Source organism: Brachyhypopomus gauderio, chromosome 7 (assembly GCF_052324685.1).
Source record: "Brachyhypopomus gauderio isolate BG-103 chromosome 7, BGAUD_0.2, whole genome shotgun sequence".
Classification (NCBI taxonomy): Eukaryota; Metazoa; Chordata; class Actinopteri; order Gymnotiformes; family Hypopomidae; genus Brachyhypopomus; species Brachyhypopomus gauderio.
Window position 1 is genome coordinate 3,057,997 of NC_135217.1, and position 26,051 is coordinate 3,084,047.

Genomic DNA, 26,051 nt, shown 5'->3' on the forward strand with positions numbered 1-26,051 from the left:
GCACACAGATGCTGAGTTTATAATTGAACGGTTAGAGCTTTTCTGCTGATTTGATGGCCTCCATTTTGTTTGTTTGGTTGTGCTATGGAGAATAAAGTCCATTGAACAAACCTCTCACCTCTCACCCTCTTCCTACCACTGATACGCTGCTCTTTTGAATGAAGTTTCAGTTAGGGCAATATTGATATAATACTCATACTGTATATTAGTGTAATGTGGTAATACTCCCTTCAGTCACTGGGGTAATATTGGTATAATACTCATATATTAGTGTAATATTTTGATAATACTCTCTTCAGTCACAAGGGTAATATTAGTAATACTAAAGTAAAATATAGGCATAACATTGGCACAATACTAATTTTATATAAAAAAAAAATAATGTCGGGCAAATCTCTCCAGTGACTATATATTGGGCACTACTCATTACATTATATAATGTGCTTCCCATCCAAACTTCCCATAGTTTTTAAACACAGATACAGTTTCTGGTCATCCTATTATGCATATTTCATGTTGTGACGGGCGAGAGAGTACAAATAAAAAGAAACGATCATGCCAGGCTCAGGGAAAATGGAGCATTTAATCGATAATGTGCACCAACTGAAAACTCGTAACACAATCCAAATGAAGGATACAATGACCAGCAGTCAATTGGTACAAAGACAAGACATATATAGGCAGACGAACGACCCTAAGGTGTCGGGTATCCTAATAGGCCCCGCCCACCTGAGGGATGAACACAACAACAACAGGACAAGATGAAATACTGCCGCTGCTGATGGGGGCAGCCAGCAGGGGCCTCCATACCGTGACACATGTATCTGAGTGATGATGTGAATATCAGTATTACAGACAGATTTTGTTGTAGTGCTGGGCAGTATACCGGTTCGCACCAAAATCCAGTGTTTATTTTTGTTATTATAAGAATGTTTCAGATACAGGCTACACCGGTTTAAATAACTTTCACGTGTCCGCAGCACGGTCGTTAATTGTTTCTCAAGGGACGCTTTTTATTGCTGCACTGCTAAGCATACATGCAACAGAGCGCAAATCTAGCTTGCTGAAAACAGGGATGTTCTGAACCACAAAGATGATGCCCCAAATGAACTTTAGCCAAAGAAACCAGCCGTGTCTGTTGTCAGGAAGTACCGTATTTTCTCGACTATAGCGCTCACCTCAAAATAAGCCACACCAGGCTAAAAGCCGCATATAGGGCCTATCTACTGAACTGAATACATTTAACTGAAGTGATCAGTTTCTGAATGGTGCCTGTAACATATCACGTGTGACAGATTTGGGTTTCAGCCGGTGTTGTGCCCAATTCTGACTCCCCTAGTTTATCCGCCCATAAAGACGCAACAGATTATATTGTCGATTTACGTTTCAATACATAAATAAGAGCTAGACTTTAATTATCATTTTCAATATTTTCCAGCAACTTCAGCTTAATTAAGTTACATATTTATACAAATACACATATGGTCGAAATGAGTCAAAATAATTAGCTTTTTATCACATTAAAAGAGATAAAAAAATAAAAGGTTTTACATTTTTACTGCAACTGTAATGCTATATGATTCATTCACTACTTTAGTGCTACCATTTGAAAACCGATCATGTGGGGCCATGCAAATCTGTATTACATGTAATACTTTGGAGACATTTTTCTAACAGTGGGATAGGGTACTCCTAACCACTCTACTGCAGTAATTCTTTTCGTAATCAATGCAGTTAACATATCATGCATGGGGGGGAAAAACCGTCAAATACCGTGAATATATATTATATATAATTTTGAAAAATACCGTGATATAGAATTTTGGTAATACCGCCCAGCACTATTTTGTTGCTTATGAAAATAATTAAGAAAATAACTTTTCCTCTTCTTCTTCTTCTTTCGGCAATTCCCGTTTAAGGGTCGCCACAGCGGATCAAACTCCTCCATCTGGCCCTGTCCTGAGTGTCCTCCACTGACACACCAGCCACTCTCATATCATCTACTACTGCATCCATAAACCTCCTCTTAGGTCTACCTCTCCTCCTCTTGCCTGGAAGTTCCATTCTCAAGACCCTCCTACCAATATACCTTTCCTCCCTCCTCTGTACATGTCCAAACCATCTCAATCTTGCTTCTCTAACTTTATCTCCAAAACATGCTACATGTGCTGATCCTCTAATAAACTAATTTCTGATCCTTTCCTTCCTTGTCACTCCACATGAGAATCTCAACATCTTCATCTCAGACACCTCCATCTCCCTCACCTGTCTCTTTGTCAGTGCCACAGTCTCCAGTCCATACAACATAGCAGGTCTAACTACTGTCCTATAGATCTTTCTAGGGGTGTGACGAGATCTCGTGTCTCGAGATCTCGCGAGACGCAACTCCGCGAGATTTCTCGTCGTGTTAAAAATCTGTCTCGCGAGATTTGATGACGTCACAACGACGTCAGAAAATGCAGGTATTACTATTGAAGATGCCCCCGCCGCTTTCACATCGTTTGTTTGGCAGCCTTTTGGGAACCCGGCTGAAATGATAAATGGCAAGAGAGTGACTGATAAGACACTACATATGCAAACATTGTATGAAAATAATGCTGTACACCACAACTAATACGAGCAGGATGCAGATACATTTACAGCACCACAGCTCAGTACTCAAATCAACTATAGAGGGAGGTAACGAATTCCAGAGGGTGGGGGCAGCAACACTGAATGATCTGCCACCCATAGTAGAGAGTCTGTGTCGTGGGACGGAGAGCAAACCTAGGTTAGAGGACCTGAGCTGACGTGATGAGATATGAAGGTGGAGAAAGTTGGAGAGATAGGAGGGTGAAAGACCATGCAGAGATTTGAATGTTAGGAGTAGGATTTTATAGTGGATGCGTTCAGAGATAGGAAGCCAGTGTAACCGATGGAGGATAGGAGTGATGTGATCAGATTTTTTTATGGACATTAGAACTCTGGCTGCAGAATTTTATATCTGTTGTAGGGGGCAAAGTGATTTAGCAGGTAGACCTGCAGGTAGCAGGGAGTTACAGTAATCTAGTCTGGAAGTAATGAATGCATGTACCAGGGTTTCGGCATCTTTTAGTGAAAGTATGGGGCGGAGCCTTACAATTTTGCGGAGATGGTTAAAAGCAGATTTATGGATAGAATTTATGTGTGGGATGAAAGTGAGAGAGGAGTCAAATGAAACACCAAGGTTTCGCACAACAGAAGACTGGGTAACTGGGATATTATCAACAGATAGACTACAGTTTGAGAGGGCAGAGATGGCTGACTTGGTGCCGATGATCATGAATTCAGTTTTAGTAGGATTTAGTTTGAGGAAGTTATTGTTTAACCAGTGAGTTATCTCCTGGATGCAGTACAGCAGTGTGGTAGGAGGGAAAGAGTCAGAAGGGTGGAGATCCAGATACAGCTGTGTGTCATCCGCATAAAAGTGATAGTTGATGTCGAAGGAGTGGATAATGTTACCAAGAGGAAGTAAGTATGTAATGAATAGTAGGGGACCAAGAACGGAACCCTGTGGAACTCCCTGGGTGACTGGGACAGAAATGGATTTGTGCTTTCCTATACTGACAAACTGAGATCTGTTAGTAAGGTAGGATGAAAACCAAGAAAGCACAGTGCCAGACAGACCAAAACTGGAAAGACATGAGAGGAGTATTTTGTGATTAACTGTATCAAAAGCAGCAGTTAAATCAAGGAGAAGAATGACAGATGCACGCCCAGAGTCAGAGGACAGGAGCAGGTTATTCAAAACACTGAGAAGAGCAGTCTCAGTGCTATGTAAGGGACGAAATCCAGACTGGAATGTCTCAAAGAGATTGTTGGTGGTGAGAAAAGCCTGTAACTGTATGGCGACAGCTCTCTCAAGAACTTTAGAAATAAAAGGTAGATTGGAAATCGGTCTGTAGGATTGTACATCAGAACTATCAAGAGAAGGTTTTTTAATAACAGGAGTAATGGCAGCCGTTTTAAGAGAACAGGGAACATAACCAGTGGAGAGAGAGAGATTAATGATATGTGTTATAGGAGTACTTATGTCCGAGAGACAGAGCTTTAGGAGTGAAGTTTGGGCAGGGTCAAGTTGACTGGATGAGGATTTGGACTTAGAAATTATTTCGGCAGTGTTGCTGATGGAAACCGGAAAGAAATGAGATAACAGAGTGTTAATAGGACTGGGAGGAGAGAAAGAGAAGTCAAGGGAGGGTGAGCTAGGAAAACCTTTGTTTATGGAAGTAATTTTATCTTGGAAATGGTTGAGAAAAGAAGTACAGATTTCAGGAGAGGATAAGACTGTATGAGTAGGAGGGCAAGAAATTTTGTTGACAATAGAGAAGAGATGTTTAGGGTCATGTCTGGAGCCATGTATAAGGTTAGAGTAGTACAGAGAACGAGCAGATTGTAGTGCAGATTTGTAGGTGAGCATATGGTCAGTAAAGGCCATAGCGTGAACTTGAAGACCTGTTTTTTAATAGAGACGCTCAAGGCGCCTGCCGGTCGATTTCCGTGTGTGTAGTTCAGGGGTAATCCAGGGAGAGGTGTGCGTGGATGGTACAGTCCTCATCTTAAGTGGAGCTAGTGTATTGAGGATGGCAGAGACAGAATCATTATACAAAGAGACAGCATCCTCAACGTTAGATATGTTACAAATTGAAGGGAATAAAGAAGATTTGAGATGTTTGGAGAAGGCGAGAGAATCAACAGCAGAAAGATTACGAAAGGATATTGTCATTTTAGAGGGGGTCTTAGGTATAGGCAGGCAGAGGCCAGCAGTGATAACTTTGTGGTCAGATATACCCAAGCCAGTACCAGAGATGTTATTAACAGTACATCCAGCAGAACAAATTAAGAATATGGCCCTGATTGTGCGTGGGAAAATCTATATGTTGAGTTAAATCAAAACATTTGAGCAGAGATAAAAATTCAGTGGATAAAGATGAAACAGTGTCCATATGGATATTAAAGTCTCCGAGTAGGACCAGAGATGGAGACTTGGAGCTGGCGATGGTAAGTAGTTCCCAAATACCCATAGGTTTGTATCAGGCGAAAGAAAAGAAAGTAAGAAGAAAGTGAGACCGGGTGTGACGCACGGCGGAGCAGGGAAAGATGAGACACGAATCCTCCTTTTTCTCTTGTCACTTTTAATAATAATGTTTATTGCGCAATACCGCGCACGAAGAACACACAGCATACACACAGCAACGTGTAAACTCTAGACAACGACGAGCCCAGGACACTGCGCGAACGCACATTAAATAGACAAACCACATTAGCCCCACGTGATTACGAGACGATTCACAGGTGAGACGGATTATCGCTTGACATAATCATAACCACGGAGAACCTCTGACGCAGACAAAGCACATGGACTACGTCAACACACGCCCAAAAGGGAGGGGCCGGGGTTCTCAACGTGACACCAGGAGGAAGCGGCAGCCAGATGCACACAGCGTTCTCCAACCCGGAAGCCTGATGGATGACATATTATATGGATGAAATATTGACATCATTATTGGTAATACATAGTTGTAGTGTAACTGCAGAATGCCTGAAATGCCTAATAATGCAGTAATAATTTTTTCTGTTGCAGCAATGTAATGATCCTGCTCTATCAAATGAGTCATCAAATAAGGTAATACTGACTCCAATGACTGCAGTAATATTTGAGCAGTACTGGAGTATTTCTGTCTCCAGTGACTGGAATAATATTGGTGTAATAGTAAGGTTAGTGTAACATTAGAGTAATATTGGGGTTATAAGAGTGTAATATGAGGATCACATGAGTGAAGGAGGTAGTGGGGTGTGACACTGTTACGTCCAGCTCCGCCCTCCTCCCTGGTCCGACCTAGTTTCCCCGGTTCTGTGCTTTCCCTTGTCTGTTCCGCCCCCGTCGTTAGTGCCCACACCTGAATCTCGTTTCACTCCCCTGTTCAGTGTATATCTTCCCCTCTGTTTCAGTCCTCCATGTCGGTCATTGTTAGTAAGTGCATCCCTCTGTCTTCCTTGCCCTCGCTCTGCTTTACCTTACCATATGTGTTTTCTGTGTCCGTTAAGTGTCCCAGTTGTACTCTGTGTCTGTTTTCAGCTTCCCGTTTGGTCTCGTTGTATTCGATAGTTTTCCCCTCTGTGTTGTTGTTCAGTTTTCTATCGGTTGTGTCCTTTATGTTATGTTACTGTCTGCAGCCCTGCACTTTGCATTTACGTTTGTAGCTGTTCCTGTGTGAGTAACCCTGAGTCTGATGTTCGTTAGTCCTCTTTTGGTTTCTAGTTCTGTCTTACAGTTATGTGTGTGTGGGTTTTGTATTAAGTCAAGTGTAGTTCTGTCGTGTTGTGGTTCTGTTTTGCCGTCTTGTTGTTTGATGTTTCTGTTACGCTGATTTCAGTGTACCTGGTAGTTTTGTCTGTCTAGTCTGTTCCTTGTTTCTTTAATAAACTAGTTAAATCCTGCACTTGCGTCACGCCTGTCCCCCTGAAACGTTACAGACACTAGTACAGAGTGATCATCTTAGTGAGACTCACATTATATTCCTAATGTAGGACCAGAAGAAACCGTCACACTCAAGAACAAGTATCTGTCTGTACAATGCATTTAAATATGAATGATTTTTACATTTGCTGTGCAAACCCACAAGATGATCAGTGTGCATTTTATTCATTGTTTATTGGCCTCATATACACTGAGAATGAGAATATGAAATTATGTCTGATTATTATGGAACAAGTCAAATGAAAACTATAAAATAATCCCATCTGCATCATTTTCAGGCAGTGACTCAAATAGTCCATCAAAGTTGCCTCCAGTGAGTTTCTCCATTACAGTCCTGCATTCACAATAGACACCTGTATGCACAAAACACATGGCTGATAATTCAGTAATGTTTTTTCTGTTCCAACAATGTAATTATCCTGCTCAAAGTAGTCATCAAATAAGTAATACTGACTCACAGGAGTGGAGGAGGTAGTGGGGTGTGACACTAGTACAGAGTGATCATCTTAGTGAGACTCACCTTAGCACATTTGATGATTTGAATGATTTCACTTGAATATTTGTTCATGATGTTGTCATTATATTAATGTAGAAACACATGTTACTCTTTTAGGACCAGGTGAATCCACGACAGTCAAGAATAAGTAAGTGTTTGTCTGCTGTTCAATGCATTTTATTGTTTCATTATTTTTACATTTGCGGTGCAAACCCACAAGATGATCAGTGTGTATTACATTCTTTGTTTATTGCCCTCATATACACTATATTTTCAGACTCATTGTGACACTGAGAATATGAAATGATGTCTGATTATTATGGAACAAGTCAAATGAAAACTATAAAATAATCCCATCTGCATCATTTTCAGGCAGTGACTCTGACGGTCCATCAAAGTCGACTTTCGTGTGTTTGTCCATTACAGTCCTGCATTCACAAAACACACCAAACATCTCACTCATCTTTATAAATGTGTTTTTACTATTTGGTTGATTATTTCAGAAAGACTCTGTGTAGCAGTTTAATTGAGTAGAATCATGTTTTCATTTAGCACTTTATTCAGATCATGATTGGCAAATCTATTCACATCATAATTGGCCAGTTTATTGACATCATTATTGGTAATTCACATAGTTGTAGTGTAACTGCAGAATGCCTGAAATGCCTGATAATGCAGTAATTATTTTTTCTGTTGCAGCAACGTAATGATCCTGCTCTATCAAATGAGTCATCAAATAAGGTAATACTTATCCTAGTGACTGGAGTAATGTTTGAGTAATACTGGAGTATTTCTGTCTCCAGTGACTTGAGAAATATTGATGTAATAGCAATGTTAGTGTAACATTAGAGTAATTTTGGGGTGATATGGGTGTAATATGAGGATCACAGGAGTGGAGGAGGTAGTGGGGTGTTACACTAGTACAGAGTGATCATCTTAGTGAGTCTCACCTTAGCGCAGTTGATGATTTGAATGATTTCATTTATACATTTGTATGCACATTTGTTCATGATTTAGTCATTATATTGATTAATAAACACATTATATTCCTATTGTAGGACCGGGTGAAGAGACGACAGTTAAGTAAGTGTCTCTGCTGTTCAATGCATTTACATGTACATTCACTGTTTGAATGTTTTTGTGTAGTTTTTATTGATAATTCTAATATCAAATGATGCAACACAAACAAGATATTTGTTGATCCTGTATTCAGAGCTTGTTTCACTTGGACCAACTTTCTGGTGTACTCTTGGTTCTTGGTTGTTTCATCTTGGATTGCTGCTCTGATGCTCTCTAATCTTTAGTACCCTTCTTTTTCACATATACTGTATTCACTATACAGTCTTAGAGTGGTGGATTTAGGACTAAAACCTCCTGCATTGTGTGGAGTGTCCTTACATAGTTTCAGTTCATTGTGGGCTGTGGGAATGTGGCTTGTACAAAACACAGATAAATCTGCTCTCTGTCCACAGACTCCAAGCCTGCTGTTCTAGTGGTGCTCCATCACACATTTGACCCAAACTACACAGTACCAGACAGCAGCAGATCTGTAACCAGGGAGAACACGACCACAGTGGACTGTAACGTAGCTCGCGCCACGGAGCAAGGAGACGGACACAATCGCTGAGAAGAGCGACATTTATTTAAGGGAATACCATATTCGTCGTCGCTTAGCCAGGCAGGGTCAATAACAGGAGGGCAGTCCGAAAAGCAAGCGTATACGGGCATGATAACGCAGGAGACGCAAACCAGACAGGGAGTAACAGAAAGCAGGAACAAACGGGCAACAAGCAAACAACATTAGAACTTAACACGAACAACCAAGAGAGAATCAAACATCCAGACATCCAATACAGTCAAAACACCAGACAAAGGACAAGGGAGACTAAGGGGCTTATATACAAGGGACTGAAAACGAGGGACAGGTGTGAACGATAATACAGGGGCGTGGTAACAAACGAGGAATCACGAAGACAAACGAGCTGGGCGGGATGAACAGACACGGAACACAGACATGAGGGAACTCGGAGTGACAGCTACATGAGGGGGGCACGGTCATACGTGACATGGACTGTCTGTTCCATGAGGATCAAGGATTATTGAAGTGCTTAAAAAATGAGGAAGCACTAAAGAAAGTGGTAGAAAACCTAAAACGTCGGGTACTGATATTATACTGATATAAAATTTTATCAATTTAATTTACTATTTACCTCTGAACTTGAGTGCTGATGTAGGGTGAAGACGTTTGTTGTTAGTTTTAGAGTATTAATAATTTGGGTGAAACAAACAACACATACAGTCTCCTACACCTACAGTCTCCAGTCATCTAGAACAGGGAAAAGAGTTGTCAGAACTGACAAGAGTTACAGGATACAATTGGAGTTTATTCAGTTATTATACAAAGCAAAGAAGCAGGTGAACTCAAAGTGGAAAACAGACAGCAGGTCATGTGATCAGCAAACAGAGTCTATGGGTGTCACCCTCATAGAGGTCACACTGAAGGAGAACTCACATGATGGAGAACTCAGATCAGACTCAAAGGTAGACAGGAGACTCCCCACACTGGGAACTGAACAACCATATTTAAAAAGGGTAGTTAATTGGAGACACGTGCAGGGTGTGGCCAATGATCATTGCAGGTAATGGAGACAGGTGCAGGGGTGTGGCCAATGATCAGTGCAGGTAATGGCGACAGGTGCAGGGGTGTGGCCAGGGCCGGAGTGGGACACTTTTTCAGCCCGGGAGTTTCATGCCCAAATCCGGCCCAAAATAATTTTTCCCTCCCAATCGGCCCAAACTAGAGATTGACATGAGCCGGCCCATCGGGAATCCTCCCGAATCTCCCGATTAGCCACTCCGGCTCTGGGTGTGGCCAATGATCAGTGCAGGTAATGGACACAGGTGCAGGGGTGTGGCCAGTGATCAGTGCAGGTAATGGAGACAGGTGCAGGGGTGTGGCCAATGATCAGTGCAGGTGCAGGGGTGTGGCAGGTAAGTGGAGGAGGTAGTGGGGTGTGATACTAGTACAGAGTGATCATCTTAGTGAGACTCACCTTAGCACGGTTGTGGATTTGAATGATTTCACTTATACATTTGTATGCACATTTTTTCATGATTTAGTCATTATATTAATGTAGAAACACATAATATTCCTATTGTAGGACCAGATGAAGCCACCACAGTCAAGAGCAAGTAAATGTTTGTCTGCTGTTCAATGCCTTTAATTATTTAATTATTTTTACGTTTGCAGTGCAAACCCACAAGATGATCAGTATGCATGTACATTCATTGTTTATATATATATATATATACTACATGTTCACATGCCACATTGACACTGAGAAGTAAAAAAGGAGGAGGAGTCCTGAACCGACTGGACCATCACTGAACGATAACTATGCCCCGGTCGGCCACAGGACTCACGTCCTAGAAGCCCCTTGGCTGCTTTTACCCCATACATATAAAGTGTGTCTGTGCAGGCTACTTCACCCGGGGAGTGGTCATCCTTCTCCCAGACCTCCCTCTCGCCTCAGGGAGGCCCTGCACCCAGCATAGGGTGGACCAAGGCCTTGGCCTTGCCTATAATCCAGGGGAGGCACCCCCCTCAAGGGAGTCTGCTTCTGAGACCAATTCCTCAAGCCCACCCTAGATCCCAGGGGAGACTCTCCCCTCAGCGGGGTCTGTTTCCGAGTCAATTTCTTCTAACCCTATAGGGGAGCCTGGAGGCCCAGGAGAACCACCATCCACCTCTGGGGAGAAACACCTGCACAGAACACTCACACAAATACATAGTGCCAGTCTGTGTTCCAGAGGTAGGGACTCGAGTCACATGACTTGGACTCGAGTCAGACTCGAGTCATTAATATTAAGACTTTTGACTTGACTTGAAAAAATATTCAGAGACTTAGACTTGACTTGGACTTTTACACCAATAACTTGGGACTTGAATTGGACTTGAACCTGTTTACTTGCAAAGACTTTAATTTTTTTACCCCAAATCTAAATTTTAAAGCGCATATTAATATTTATAAAGTGCGCCCCATTAATTTCATTTCCGTCCTTCTGACGCAGACCGGTCCTCTGCTTTTCCACACTCTGTACGTGTGTGTGTGTGTGTGTGTGTGTGTGTGTGTGTGTGTGCACATGAGCTGCAGCACAACCAATCAAATGGGGGGGGGGGGGTCAGTGAACGTGAATTGTTACCGGGTGGGGTGTAAAATGGACACAAATTAAGTATTGTATCGCGATCGATCGATCGCCAGTGGTTGGTGCCAGAGCGAACTAGTAACTCATTGAATCATAGATATGGATCAGAGGTAAATAAACTAGATTTTTTTTTTCGGCGTGAGATATCGGAAGTGTGGCGTGTGAGCGTGTGAAGACGGTCAAATGCGTGTGTCTCACGCTCAATGCGTGAGAGTTGGCAAACCTGGGTTCTGTATCTGAACACGGGGAAGAGAGCCTCTCTCTGTCACCATCATATCCAGTTCTATCTCAGCATGGATTGTGTATTTGAAGACATCTACGTCGAGAAAAAAATATATTGACAAAAGTGGAGTTTTCAGCTATGGGGACATCATTCTACGGCCTCATCGTGCACAAATGACAGCCTACAGACTTTTGGCCAGTTTGGTCTTTTGCAAATGCAATGCAGAATAGTTTACTGAAATGTCTAAAGTTGCAGATTCCTGTTAATTGTTGAGTTCTTATATTCGTTTGTCTTGTGTCACTCACACATGGACACACATGTTCTCCAAGAAACCAGATAAGAGAAGAGAGGGAAAAATGCTGTTATGGTTCTTTGTATTGTACTGTGAAAATATCAGCACTTTTTATTTGAGCATGGAGTTCTACTTGTGACTTTTTCACAGAATATTTATTTCTGGAAAATTGTAGTTTAAAGTATGAATATTTTTGCAGCTAATTTTAACAAATTGAACTGTGCAATAAAGAGGTGTAATTTAATTTTTTTTATACTTCGTGTTTTCAGTTGCACATGTTTTATCAAGATTTGAGGAGAATACAAATTTAAAAAAGAACACATGTCTATTATTTACTGTCACGTTGAGGACCCCGGCCCCTCCCTTTTGGGCGTGTGTTTACGTAGTCTACATGCATCGTCTGCGTCTGTGGATATTTCGTGGTGATAGCTATGTCATGTGATAATCCGTCTCACCTGTGAATCGTCTCGTAATCACCTGGGGTTAATGTGGTTTGTCTATTTAATGTGCGCTCGCGCAGTGTCCTGTGCTCGTCGTTGTCTAAGTCTACACGTTGTGTCAGTGTATTCAGTGTTGCTCGTGCGCCATCGCACGTTTATTTTGTGAATTAAAAGTGACGTCCGTCAAACTGCAAGGATTCCGTGTCTCATCCTTCGCTTCGCCCCGTTCGTCACATTTACATTTAAAATATACCTGCAACATTGGTAAAAAAAAAAAAAGACTCGAAAGGACTTGAAATTCCAAGTTTCAGAGTTTCAGACTTGGGACTTGACTTGACTGTTGCCTGTCTTGACTCGAGACTTGACTTGACTTGACTGTCTTTGCTTGAGACTTGACTCGAGACTTGACTTGACTGTCTTTGCTTGAGACTTGACTCGGGACTTGAGGATAAAGACTTGGACTTACTTGAGACTTGCAAAACACTGACTTGGTCCCACCTCTGCTGTGTTCACCCTGTGAACTAATCCAAATGAATAACCAGCAGTCAACTGGTACATAGACAAGACGTATATAGAAAGACAAACCGTAACCGTTACAGTAGTTATAGTAATTATTAACATGTGCCTTCTTGTGTATGTCCATAGATGACCAAGAAGAAACCAGTGTGAAGCTTTACTCATGAATTAGGCAGAGCGGCAACTCAATTTAATTAAGACAGAACTGGAATTTGAGTGTAAGGTCCTGAAATAGTAGGTAAAGATGTTGTAGCTTTTTTCCTAGTGCAGTTGCTATTATTGTTTAGATATGGTGCTGAATTTGTTCCATTGTTATATTGTTACACTGTTACACTGTGGTGGAGTGCTGGATTAACTATAAATCATTGATTCAAGTCTGTGCATTTGAAAAACAGTATATATATATATATATATATATATATATATATATATATATATATATATATATATATATATATATATATATATACATATACAGTAGTATAAAACAATCAGACCTTCATAAACGTATGACAGTTTAAACATGCATAAGAGAATGTGCCTGACAGCCATGTTCTTCCTGATTATTCTTATACTCCTAATAAACATTCTAAATAAAACCAATGCATGAAGGTACTTGGGACTATTGTCATTTCCTGTTTTGAAACAGGCTAATTAGGGTTTAGGCCCAGTGAAAATTTGTATATTACAGGGAGGAGGAGTTAGACAAGGGGGCGTGATCAACAGAACGAGACATGGAAAATAAAAACAAAGACAAGCCTGAAAGACAGGAGGGGCTAAACGAGATGTAGGCAAAACCTGACAGAAGTGACTTGACACAAGGAATGTTGACTGACAAGGTGTCAATCAATCAAAATTGAAATAGTTAAAGAGTTCCAGCATGAACTCCCCTTCCTCAGAGGAAGATTCACCATCTGACCAGGACTGGTACATTGGACCAGCCCTGGATCTACAGAGGGGACTCCCCTGGATCCTCCTTTGAGCATCAGTCCGAGGTAACAGGAATGACTAGGCCTCAGTCCTGAGAATGTATGTAAGATGCTGTGGGCTGGTAGGTGGTGACCTGTTAACAGCCTTACCAGTACACTTGTAACACTCTTGACATTAACACAACCACAAAATGTATCTAAAACAGCATGGTAACCTGCTAACCTGCAACAAAGACTTGATGACTTGCTGGTAATGCTCAAAATCCACACATCACCAATACACTCAAGCCATATGCATATAAACAGACATTAGAGGGTTTTCCATCCACCGAGTTTTTGCGCATTTTGAAAATGCGCATGCAAAAAGCTGGATGGAAAAAGTCCAAAATTCAAAAAAAGCCCCAAATATCGCAAAAAGATTTTTACGCTAGGAGGAGGTGAAAAAGTTAGACTATCGCCAAAATTCGGAAAAACTGGATGGAAAAGGGTTTTTCGCATAAACGATGACGTATCATGCCTCAAGTCATGCCTCAACGTGCAAAAATGCGTAACTGCCAGATGAATGTAAAAACCACTATTGTTTGGCGTCCTCTCACGTGATCTAAAGTTTATTCGCATAACTGTAATGAATGGAAACAAGGCTTAATTCGGATTTTTTTCTGCAGAAACTTGGAAATTGTGCATTATTTTTTTGAAAGGTTTGGATGGAAACCCGGCTATTCTCTCAGTCATCTCCAGTTGTACACTCAGTGATGTTGGTTTTAAAAAAACCTTCTCTCAGGACCTGATACATCCCATTGGTGGATCTCGGCATCTGTTACATATAAAGCTGGATCTAAAGCTGGATCTTCTCAGGACTGTGATAACCAAGCTGATTTCACAGGCAAAGGATGTCTGAAGTATCTGAAGTGAGATGCCCATGTGTTCTGTATTTACTGTAGCTACATACTGTGAAGATTCTAGACAAATAGTTGTTAGACAAGCAAAAAATTGGAGTAAAAAAATTTAATAGATTGCGAAACAATATCATTAGGTTTACTGGATACGATGTGAGCTAATTATGTGAACGACAACAAACACATTATTAAAAAAAGAAAACACACACTAGTGATTACTAGGGGGCTGTGGTGCACACGTGCCCAGAGCCCTAGCCTGGCGAGCAGTTGGGGTTAGGTGCCTTGCTCAAGGGCACCTCAGTCAATCAGGAATCAAACCCACGACCCTCCGGTCACCAGAGTGGTTTAATTGAGCAAAATCCGGGTGAGGACTTTTACTTTCTGAACCTGGATTATACAACACTGCCGGTCACAAGACCACTTCCCTACCACCAATGTTATGCATTTGCTAAATCCATCAAACACAATAAAGTTGGAAGAAAGAAGAAATTGGGGAACATGAAAAGACTCAGTAATGAACTCCTTGGCTTGTAGTATGCTACCACCACAAAAAAAAGAGGTGTGTATAAAAAGAGATGAACAAATTGGTTCATCTGATCTAGTCAAGGAGTCAATTGTGACGGGCAGGGTGAGCAAATTAAATGGAAGCGATCACACCAAGTCTCAGGGTAAAAGGATGGTTTAATACAGAAAGTGCGCAAACCAAAAACCCGTGACATGATCCGAAATAAGGATATAATGACCAGCGGTCAACTGGTACAAAGACAAGACATATATAGACAAACAAATGACCCTCAGGTGAGACGGATCGTGGGCTCCACCCACCTGAGGGACGAACACAACACAATAACAACACGACAACTGCCGCTGTGGACGGAGGCGACCAGTAGGGGGCCCACCGTACTGTGACATCAATACTGTCCAGCAGAGTTTATTGTTATAAGCACATTCGATTATCTCAAAAGGTACCACCTCATCCTTAATTTATTACATGAAGTCACCTGTATCTTTCTTGTTGCTAGGGCTTTGATGTCATAAACATTCATATTAATTCCCATTAACATTCCCATTAACACATTGTCAGTAGTTTTGGATTGTGGCCATGGCAAGTTTTGGAATCCACAATTTGTTTCTGTTACCAGTTTGTCCTTGTGTGGGTGTGTCTGGGTGTGAGCGTCTCCCCTGAGAACTGGGTCTGGCTCACCATGACAGTTTCTTTTGTTCTGTTTTGTTCATGGACATATTACATACTGCGTTGTAGGGAGCCTAAACATTACTATGGTTAGATAATCCAGTTGTACATGCAGGTTCAGTTATACTGGCTTTTTCTGTGTCAAAATGAAATGGTGATGACAAGAAAGTGAAACTTAAGGTTTGCAGGTGGTGCTCTGTTGTGTGTTGACACACCTTATATATCACTTATATATACACACACACACACACACACACACACACACACACACACACACACACACACACACACCTTATTATTACCTTATTATGGAGCCTCCGTCCCCACCAGAGGGTCAAATAGAAAAACACTTGTGTTTTTGGTGTTCATGAACACTTTCTGCAAATGCTCCATGAACAAACACCAGACCTGCAGCTGGTGTCTACAGTGGAGAAGTGTGATGTCATTCTGCTGTTCTGTCCCATTGTGTCTCGGGCTGGAACTGACATTGAAGCAGCACTGAAGCTCATTTCTGAAGCAGGTAACTCTGAGCCTCTTCATGGTGAACACATAAGATATTAGGCACACACTGCTCCATCATGTTTGACAAGATAAAGTCCTGCTCACAAGATCAAATCTTGCTTGATAACCCATAATACATTGTACCAGACAACAGCAGATCTGTAACCAGGGAGAACACGACCATAGTGGACTGTCTATTCCATGAGAACTGTGGATTTAAAAAATGCTTAAAAAATGAGGAAGCACTAAATAGTGCTTAAATAATAATAAATAAGAAATAATAATAAATAAAGTGGTAGAAAAGCTGAAACCTTAGGTACTGATTGTACTCAGTTTTAGCATGTTAGTTTTCTGTTTACCTCTGAACCTGAGTACTGATCAAGACTTGAGGAAGAGAAAAGAGATTCAGTAAAGTAACAGCACTTGAAGAGACTTGTACTTGAAGAGAAGATGGAGAAATCTCTGAAGCTGGGAGAAAAAGGACATAGCTGAGAGCTGCAGGAGTTTAATTACCAATAATAAATAACCAATAATATTTAACAAACAATCACAAGATGTCATGGGCGTAGAACATGCAGGGACAAAGGGAGGAAGCAAACGTGAATGTTTTATTCCTTGTGTTTCTGTTTGGAGTGGTTAGCTGTCTTTTTCCCCCAACAAGAGGTAATGTGCCATATTTTTTGTCAATTGTGATTTGACACAACCGGTCATAAGACCAGTTCCCTAACCACCAGGCCATGCCTGCCCCATGTAGTCTAGCAGTTCTGTAGAAACATGCAGTAGTACATATAGAGGAAAGATCTACTTATCTTCTAAATGTCCAGATGATGCTATCATGATGTAATCATAATTTCACCCACTAAAACACATTTTGGACTGTGATGCACTTGGGCTGCATATTGGTAAGGACAGGTAGCAAAAGTGAAACTCAATAAAGCACAAATGACTATAAGAATCAGGGGAGGAGGCCCTTTGGTGGCCAGAGGAGATTGTAAAATGATTCTGCTGCAGGGCAGAAAGAACAGCACAATTGTCAACTACATTAGAAAGATGTCATTAAATACATCTCCGTCCACTTAATTCTACACAGAAATGTTTTCGATTTGTATTTTTAGCTACAGTATTCATTGGAGTAATAATACCCCACTTTGTCGGTGTAATACGTCATCCAAAGAGAAAGTGAATGTACATTAGTTCTCGCGTCACTACATGAAGATAAACGGAGGTGAGTAGATACCTCAGACTGAAATGTGTTAATCTGCGCAAAAAACGTCGTAAGCTCAGTTCTAGCTAATGGCTACAGCTAGTGTCCTTATGCAAAACAATCACAGGTTATTCGTTGTTATTCGTCTTTAGCCTTTCAGCGAAATGTGGTATTGGGACTGCTTGTTGTGAATACGTAATATAACGTCGACCTTTAACGATTCTACAGTATAATAAACAGTGTTCACGGGTAAACGCTGAAGTAACGTCGGTTTATGAGTGCTACAGTGTAGTTTCAGTCGGAGAGTGAGACGTTGAATTAGGAGATTTCCAGTAGCGCACACGCTGAGAAGAACAAGATTTACTAACGCAAATCCATAATCAGAGTTTACATTGTTTTATCGGGTAGTTAGACGCTGAATCAAAATCAATACTTCAATAATGATCTTTAGACATTCTAAACAATGAACTTAACCAAATAAACTTTACCTCAAATGAAACACGTAACGTAACACGGGAACAAAGCTCAACATACAAAGACACGAAGTTTTTCTATGTCAATATTAAAATGAAAATGTAATAGGCTACACAAAATGACAATCCTAAATTTGCATTTACATGTTCCACTCATACAAGCAACTTTGAGCTCAAAGTTCAAAGTCAAATGCAATAATTCCATTTACATTTGCAATGTATATTCTATTCATATTTCATTTACACATACATTTTGATGCTTTATTTGTGCATTTAACTGAAAATGTATTTTCCGACATGAAGTTTCATGTGGTCATGCAAAAGTTGTATCAAAATTCTAATTAAAATGTTATTCACCCATTTACATTCAGTAATAATGCGTTTGAAATTTAATTTTCAACCTCACCACAAAGCTAAAAAGATGTAAAAATCCAAACGTTAAAGGGGAAATTGCGTCTCTCCTTTACGATTACGATACCAATAGAGCTCAATCTGTGTCAAAGTGCATTTTGAAAATACAATACGCGCAGAATGCATTTTCATTTTCATGGTCTTCCACTACAGTCAAATCAGATTCCACAGCCCTCCAATTTATTCAGCCAATCGGGTTCCACAGCTTTCCCCCTCAGGCAGCCAATCAGGACGGGACTACAGCACGCTAAGCAGTACAGGCTAGTGGTGGGCACTGCAGCTTAGATGAATTGAATCATTAGAATCAGTTCACTAAAAAGATTCATTCAAAAGATTCATTCACCGGAATGTCACTCCGACCCACCGCAAACGCAAACGACACATCACTAGTACAGGTGAGTTATTTGAAACATGGTCGCAGAAGCGCTCATTAGTTTATTTCAAAGGGTAGCAGACAGGCCTTATGGTGAATTTACCCTCGATTAGTGTGAAAGGTTAATTGGGCAAGCGGCAGACATATCTGCCTTATCTGGCACTGATGTGACTGTTATTGCCAAATTGAGAGCTGTGGCAGAGCAACTGAGTGTGCCTCAAATTACGGCGGTCGGACAGCCTACCTACGTGAAGCTGGCACATGAACATATTTCTGGAGGATAAGCCCTTCTCTCAGCTGTCAATCACGTATGTCTTGTTTAGTTTGGTTTCTCGTGTGTTCCCTTATCACGCCCATGCCATTTGTGACCTGGTCCCCTTGACAGCATATTTAAGGGCGTACTCACACTAGGGTCTGTGATCCGGGCCCGGGCACGGTTCCCTGCCGAAGCATGGTTCGTTTGACTAATGTGATCGCTCCGAACCGTGCCCGGGCCCAGCCCAGTTAACCGTGCCCGGGCCCGCTTGAAAAGGTCGGCCAGGGCATGATTCGCTTCTAGTGTGAGCGCTAATCGTGCCCGGGCCCGCTTGGTGCCTCGTGTGATTGGTTCAAAACGACTCCAAAAATACAATAAAAAGAGAATTGGGAACTCCATAGTGTTGTGCGAGCGCGCTTTTTTTCCAAATAAAGTCACGTTGTGATGACGTAAGCGTGCTCGGGCCGGCTTGATAAAGGCAGTGTGAGTGCAGGCCAGAGGGGGAGTGGGGAGGGGGGATAACCGGGCCCCAGCACGGAACCAGCAAACCGTGCTTAGTGTGAGTACGCCCTTGTTACTTGTTTAGTCTCTTGTACTTAAATCCTGTGTTTGGTCTGTTTTGTTGCTGGTCATTGTCGACTGTTGTTTCTGTTTCAGCACTGGTTAATTGCATGTATTGTAGCATATATATTCCATGTCTTGTTATGGTGTGCTTTTGTGTCTCGTTATGTCTATGCAGGGCTGGCCCTTCCATTAGGCAATATAGGCGAATTCTAGGGGTGGCGTTTGTCTAGGGGGGCGCTCGCGTGAATGCGTTTTTTTTAAACATTTTTATATCACAGTTATTTTTTAATTAATAACTGTGAAAACAAGCAAAGTCCACATAATCATAATTTTATTGTTTATTAATATTAGTCAAATTAATAATTATAATAATAACAACACACAACACCTGAAAACCGCCACTCCATAACCAATCAGTGACCTCCAACTGCTGACCCCGCCCACAGATCTTTTTAATGGATGTCTTAAATGCCCCATTTTTCAAAGTACAGATTTAGCACATTGCGTCATGTCACGTAGTTAATATACTGCCACAATTTTACTATTCTGTCATCATACTGCCCAATCCTAGTAGGTGCTATTATTAGCTTAGCTCAGCAAGTTTTTAAATAAATATATATTAAAACACACATATGCTCATCTGTTCATTGCAGATGCACTTTTGAAATAATAACAATGCTGCAGTAGGCAAATTGCACTGATTTGCACTGGTGGTAGTTGCTGTTTTTTCTTTCTTTTAATTTATTATTAATATTTAAAAGTTGTTCTCTGCACTACTTTATGTAAAAAATAGTTACATTTTTTGTGCAATACCTTTATATTTATTTCTTGTTATACGGTAATATTTATAATTCATTTGCTTTTTATTTGTTTCTTTAATACTAATACAATCAACCCGACGATTGATGATGCAGGGGGCACCAACCAAAATCTCGCCCACATCTGTGTCTATGTAGGATATGTTTTGTGTTTAGACTACCTCTTGGATTTGACCCATGCTTGTTTATACAGTCCTGATTTTTGACTTCCCTTTAACAAATCTTGCTTTTCTCAGCGTTTTTGTCTGCCCCATTGCTCCGTGATGCCCTCTGAGTTAAAAATGGAGAAAATAAACAAAAGCACATGTGACAACAAAACATAGACTTGAATGACATGTGGAGGCGGGGCTTGACGTGACACCCCACTTTTTAATGTGTTGATGTGGTTTTGTGTGATTAAGACTCATGTGATTCTTCATGAAGATCAAGACCAGCTGTGCACACAGAAGGACGAGCACCAACAACTGATAAAGGAGAACTGAATGAAGAACACGGAACACAAATGAATCAAGAAAAATTAATGAATTAAGAAAAGAAAATAAAAGAAGGAAAAAAGTTTCAGCCAATGGCAGGAGGGGAACCCAAAGACATGACCAGTAAAGGTCAGACCTCAAGATTCACTTTTTATACAAATACAATAAAAGTTCTGTATCTCTTATACAATGTAATATGTTTATGTTCAACTTTGAAAAAACACATTTTTTTCGTTCATTGTGTTGGCAGTTATGGCCTGGTGGTAGGGAACTGGTCTTGTGACCGGAGGGTTGTGGGTTTGATTCCCAGACCTGAGGCCATGACTGAGGTGCCCTTGAGCAAGGCACCTAACCCCAACTGCTCCCCAGGCACCGGGCTAGGGCTGACCACCACTCTGGGCACGTGTGATCCACAGCCCCCTAGTAATCACTAGTGTGTGTGTGTCTGTGTTCTAACTGCACAGTTGGGTAAAAAGTGGAGGCAGTGGAAAAAAAATCACAATTGACAAAATATGGCACATTTACATTTAAGTACTTCAGGACTGTAACAGGTGACATAATAGGATGCTACAGCGCTTTCATAGAAAATCCCCAAAAAATAATATTACATAAACTTCATCAGTGCTGGTACCCTGCAAATAGAGCAGGTCGAGTTTACTATCAGATATGCTCTACTCGTCTGGGCCGTTGCTAGTATGGCTGCAGACCAAAGGTTTCTAATGGTTTGTAAATATTAACATGCCCTGCTGGAGCACTCCTGGAGCTACAGGAGCTACCGTGGCCAACATCCCTCCAGATCTGAGGTTGACCCTCTGGGACATGCAATGCTCCTCGGTACTGCTGGGGGGCGCACTCCTGGAGTTAGGCTCTTTTGTAGCGCTTGCAGTTCCCCTAGGTGCCACTGGGGGGTGCAAACTGACATTGAGCGCCACAGGGGCGCTTGCAGTTCCTCGTGTTCCCACTGAGTGGTTGCACAACAGCGTTGGAGTCCTGGGACGACACCCAGGCAGGTCAGTCGGTTCGTCTTCCTCCGCATCCATCTCTTCCTCTTCCCCCAAGGAGACATAGCTCCTCATACTGGCACCCTCTGAGGTACTGTCCTCCAGGGCACTCCATACTCTCACCTTCAGAGTGGGGAAGAGGAATCTCCTCTGCATGGAGACACATTGTGGCAAGACTGGGGGCTATGCTGGACTCCCATGCTGGCCGCCCAAGAGGACTCCGAGGAGGGGAGGGCTAACTTCCCCACCCCGATATCTCACCGTCTAGGTGAAGTACTCTGATGGCAGCAGGCTGACCTCCTCCTGCTCAAAATACTCTGAGTATAACGATGGAGGGGGGCTGGCTTTCCCCCCGCAATACTCAGCAGCTTCCAAGTATACATATGGGGGGCTAGCTTCTTTCCCATAATTCTCGGTAGCTTTCGAGTATACTGATGGAGGGGGGCTTCCCCCTTTGTTCACGTAGTCCAAGGTTTCTTCAGAGCATACCGAAGGGCTGGACGCTTCTCTTCCTCCGAAACTTTGTCCCCGAACTCATACTCCGGAGGGGTCTGCTCTATGGTCCTGGCTGGTTCATTACATCACGCTTGTTCCGCGAGCTCCCTGTAGAAACCAGCCACATATGACTTCCCCCTCGCTCTCCGAGGCCAAGTCTGAAGTGGTGCTGAAGTGCACGCGGGAAGGTGCATGATGCCGATTCCTCTTCTTCTTTCCTCCATTTTTTCCCCCCTTTATCATCGCACCGATATCCTGGCATCTTTTAGTTGGCTGACATTTCTGTCACGGGTGAGGCAGGATGCAGAGACGAGTGACATTGAAACACACAGTTTAATTAGAACAAAAGTGACTACAGAGAGATGCGCTAAGCAAACACTTCAACATACAACAAGGCATTACGTAGCAGACTCACATAGATGAGCACGGGACAGGGCTACCACACACAATATACACTCACTGGCCACTTTATTACCCATATGGAAAAAAAACAGTATGATTCTTATAAGGCTAAAAATATCTCTTACTTAAATCACATATGTCTACATACTATGTTTTTTATATGTTCCTCACAAGTCATTGTTTTTTTGTGTATGATTATGGCCACATTCATACAAAAAAACACACATGACATAAGGGACTCAAGGTTATTTCCTATATAAAGTTCATATTTTAACAATGTGTCATTGTTACGTTGGGAGGAGGCAGGCACGACGAGCAGGTACATGAACATAGACGTTTATTTGTGAACAATGAACAAAGTGCGGCATGTATAGCGCAAGCACTCTCACACAACACTCACAACGGCACGAGCTTTAGACAAAGACAAGCACAAGACATTGGGCGAACGCATATTAAATAGGTGATATACCCTCGTGACCCTCGTGAAGCCCCTGAGAGCCGTCTCCCACGATGGTGGGAACCGCCGCGAACAGCTCTAAAACACCCTCCCTGGGAAGACAGGGGAAAATACATTAAACACGGCCACAATTACAAACACACACACAGGCACGTTCAACACAAAGGGCACAAGAGGGAAAAGGGGGTTTGGGAGAAACATAGGGACGGGACAAACAGACAAGCACAGGCAGCCACGAAATCATTCTGGCAGGGCAAAGGCACCTATACCCACCAATATAGGTGCACTGGACTCCTCCTCGAGGTATGCCAGGGGGATACCCTCCTTCATGAGTATCCCGCCTGGTATCCCTCTCTCCACGCCGCTTCGAAGAACGCTTCAGCATTCTTCTCCTCCACAAGCACTGGGGCAGAGGAAGATGCGTGACGTCGCTTAGCCTTTTTACATTTACGGCATTTGGTAGATGCCCTTATCCAGAGCGACTTACATTTTTATACAAGTGAGCAATTGAGGGTTAAGGGCCTTGCTCAGGGGCACCTCAGTCATGGCCTCAAGTCTGGGGATCGAACCCACGACCCTCCGGTCACAAGACCAGTTCCCTAACCACCAGGCCATGACTGCCCCCATGTATCTTCCCCTTCTTCCCATGAGACGTGTATCCTGGCATTTGGGTGGCTGGTCTTTCTGTGACGTGCGGAGGAGACAGGCACGACAAACGTAGATATGGTGCAACATATACTTTAATCCACAAACAATGTGAAGTTCGATGCGATCGCACAAGTACTTTTCACACGGTTACACGGGCACGAACTTTAGACAAAGACAAGCACGAGACATTGCGCGAACGCACATTAAATAGGTGCTGAACACATTCCCCAGTGATCACGAGACAAAGCACAGCTGAGACTAACGAACACGCTCACAAACAACCCACACCCACAGAACTACAAACATGGACATAACTGCACGCAGACGACATAACCACACGCCCACAAGGAGGGGTCCGGAACTTTAACCGTGACAGACATGGCATATCAGCGCAAAAACTCAAAACATTTATACAAAACAATACATGCTACACAGAAGCATACTGGTGCAGGTTCAATGGTGCAAACTTACACATAAGCTAGATAAACAGAACCAGGGCAACGTAGAAACTAAACTAACACCAACAGTAATACAATAAACATGAACATTTGAAAGCATATGAAAACAAACTAACATATTAAACACGAACCAATAAAGCATAAGAACACCTACAAATCACGAAATGCAAAGACGAGAAAAAAGGAGAACAAAACAAAGTACAACTGGGCAAACCAGGAGAGGAAAACAATAACTAACAAGGCGAGGAGAGGGAAAGGAGACTAAATCAATCGGGGGCAGAGGAGGCACAGTGAGCAAGGAAAATTACACTGAAGGAAGGGGAAATAAACACAAACATAGACCGACAGGGATAGAGGTAAATCGGAGGGTTTAAATACACAACTAATGAGGACAGGGACGAGACACAGGTGAAACAAATGACAGAAATGAAGTGCTGGATTAAGGCTAGGCAATTAGCAAAAAGAACACATGGGGAAAAGAGAAACACGGAAGAAAGTAGAAATGGAGGAATGATTGATAGGGAGGGAGGGGGGTGAGCCGTTACAGTAACTGGCAGGTCCCAGCCTCTGTTGATCCTGTACTCGGAGCTTGTTTCACTTATCACTGGATCCATCTTTCTGATTTTCTCCTGGATCTTGGTTGTTTCATCCTGGATATCTGCTCTGATGGTCACTACTCATCAGACCCCCTTCTTTCACTTACTGTACAATCTTAGAGTTCTGGATTTGGGATGTAAGCTGTGCATTGTGAGTTTCCTCACATGGCTAAAATTCATTGTGGATTAGAAGGGAAAACAATCAAGAATTTATCAGATGTGTTAGTGGGTCGGTGTAACTTATTCCAGATTAATCTGTGAAAATGCTCTGTTTCCTTACAGTTAAGTACTGCATCATTACAACTGGAAACACTTTAAACAGTCATGAAGAATTCCTCAAACGTCTCCATGAAAAAATACCAGACCTGATGTGTGTATCATCAGAACAGTGTGATGTTGTTCTGGTGTTCTGTCCCATTGTGTCACGGGCTGGAACTGACATTGAAGCAGCACTGAAAATAATATCTGATGCAGCAGGTAAGACACTTATTAGTCTTTAACTCTACATATTGCTTATACACAACAAATTTGGCTTAAACAAAACACTGATAGAAACTGCTCTCTGTCCACAGACTCCAAGCCTGCTGTTCTAGTGGTGCTCCATCACACATTTAACCGATTCTGCACTGTACCAGACAGCCGCAGATCTGTAACCAGGGAGAACACGACCACAGTCGACTGTCTGTTCCATGAGGACTATGGATTTCTGAACTGCTTAAAAAATGATGAAGCACTAAAGAAAGTGGTAGAAAAACTAAAGTCCCAGGTACTGATATTACACAGTTTCCTAAACCTAAAGTACAGAGTGATCATCTTAGTGAGAATCAGCATGGTTGAGGATTTGAATGATTTTACTTATACATTTGTATGCACATATGTTCATTATTTAGTTATTATATTAATGTAGAAACACATAATATTCCTATTGTAGGAGCAGATGAAGCCACCACAGCCAAGAGCAAGTAAATGTTTGTCTGCTGTTCAATGCTTTTAAATATGAGTAATTTTTACATTTGCTGTGCAAACCTACATGATGATCAGTGTGCATTATATTAATTGTTTATTGGCCTCATTATTTCAAGACTATGAAATAATCCCATCTGCATCATTTTCAGGCAGTGACTTGGATGGTGCGTCAAAGTTGCCTTTAGTGAGTTTCTCCATTCACAAAACACACCAAGCAACTCATTCTGCTTTACAAATGTGTTTTTACTATTTGGCTGATTATTTGA

The 26,051-nt window shown here is 41.9% G+C and overlaps 1 protein-coding gene across 9 annotated transcripts in view; it reads left to right on the plus strand.

Annotated features, from left to right (window-relative positions):
- Positions 1-26,051, plus strand: part of LOC143518461 (uncharacterized) — an 88,342-nt gene that overhangs the window by 49,524 nt on the left and 12,767 nt on the right. For 8 of the 9 annotated variants that reach the window (XR_013132201.1, XM_077010930.1, XM_077010929.1 and 5 more), the window contains exons 3-6: positions 25,102-25,296; positions 25,392-25,585; positions 25,751-25,781; positions 25,935-25,969. Coding sequence is in view for 8 of the 9 variants with exons in the window: in XM_077010930.1 (XP_076867045.1) it covers positions 25,102-25,296; positions 25,392-25,585; positions 25,751-25,781; positions 25,935-25,969 (455 nt within the window). In the remaining variant the exon portion in view is untranslated. Of the gene's footprint in view, positions 1-20,782; positions 20,892-25,101; positions 25,297-25,391; positions 25,586-25,750; positions 25,782-25,934; positions 25,970-26,051 lie in introns of those variants that run through there. The other variant, XM_077010936.1, reaches the window with a different exon arrangement.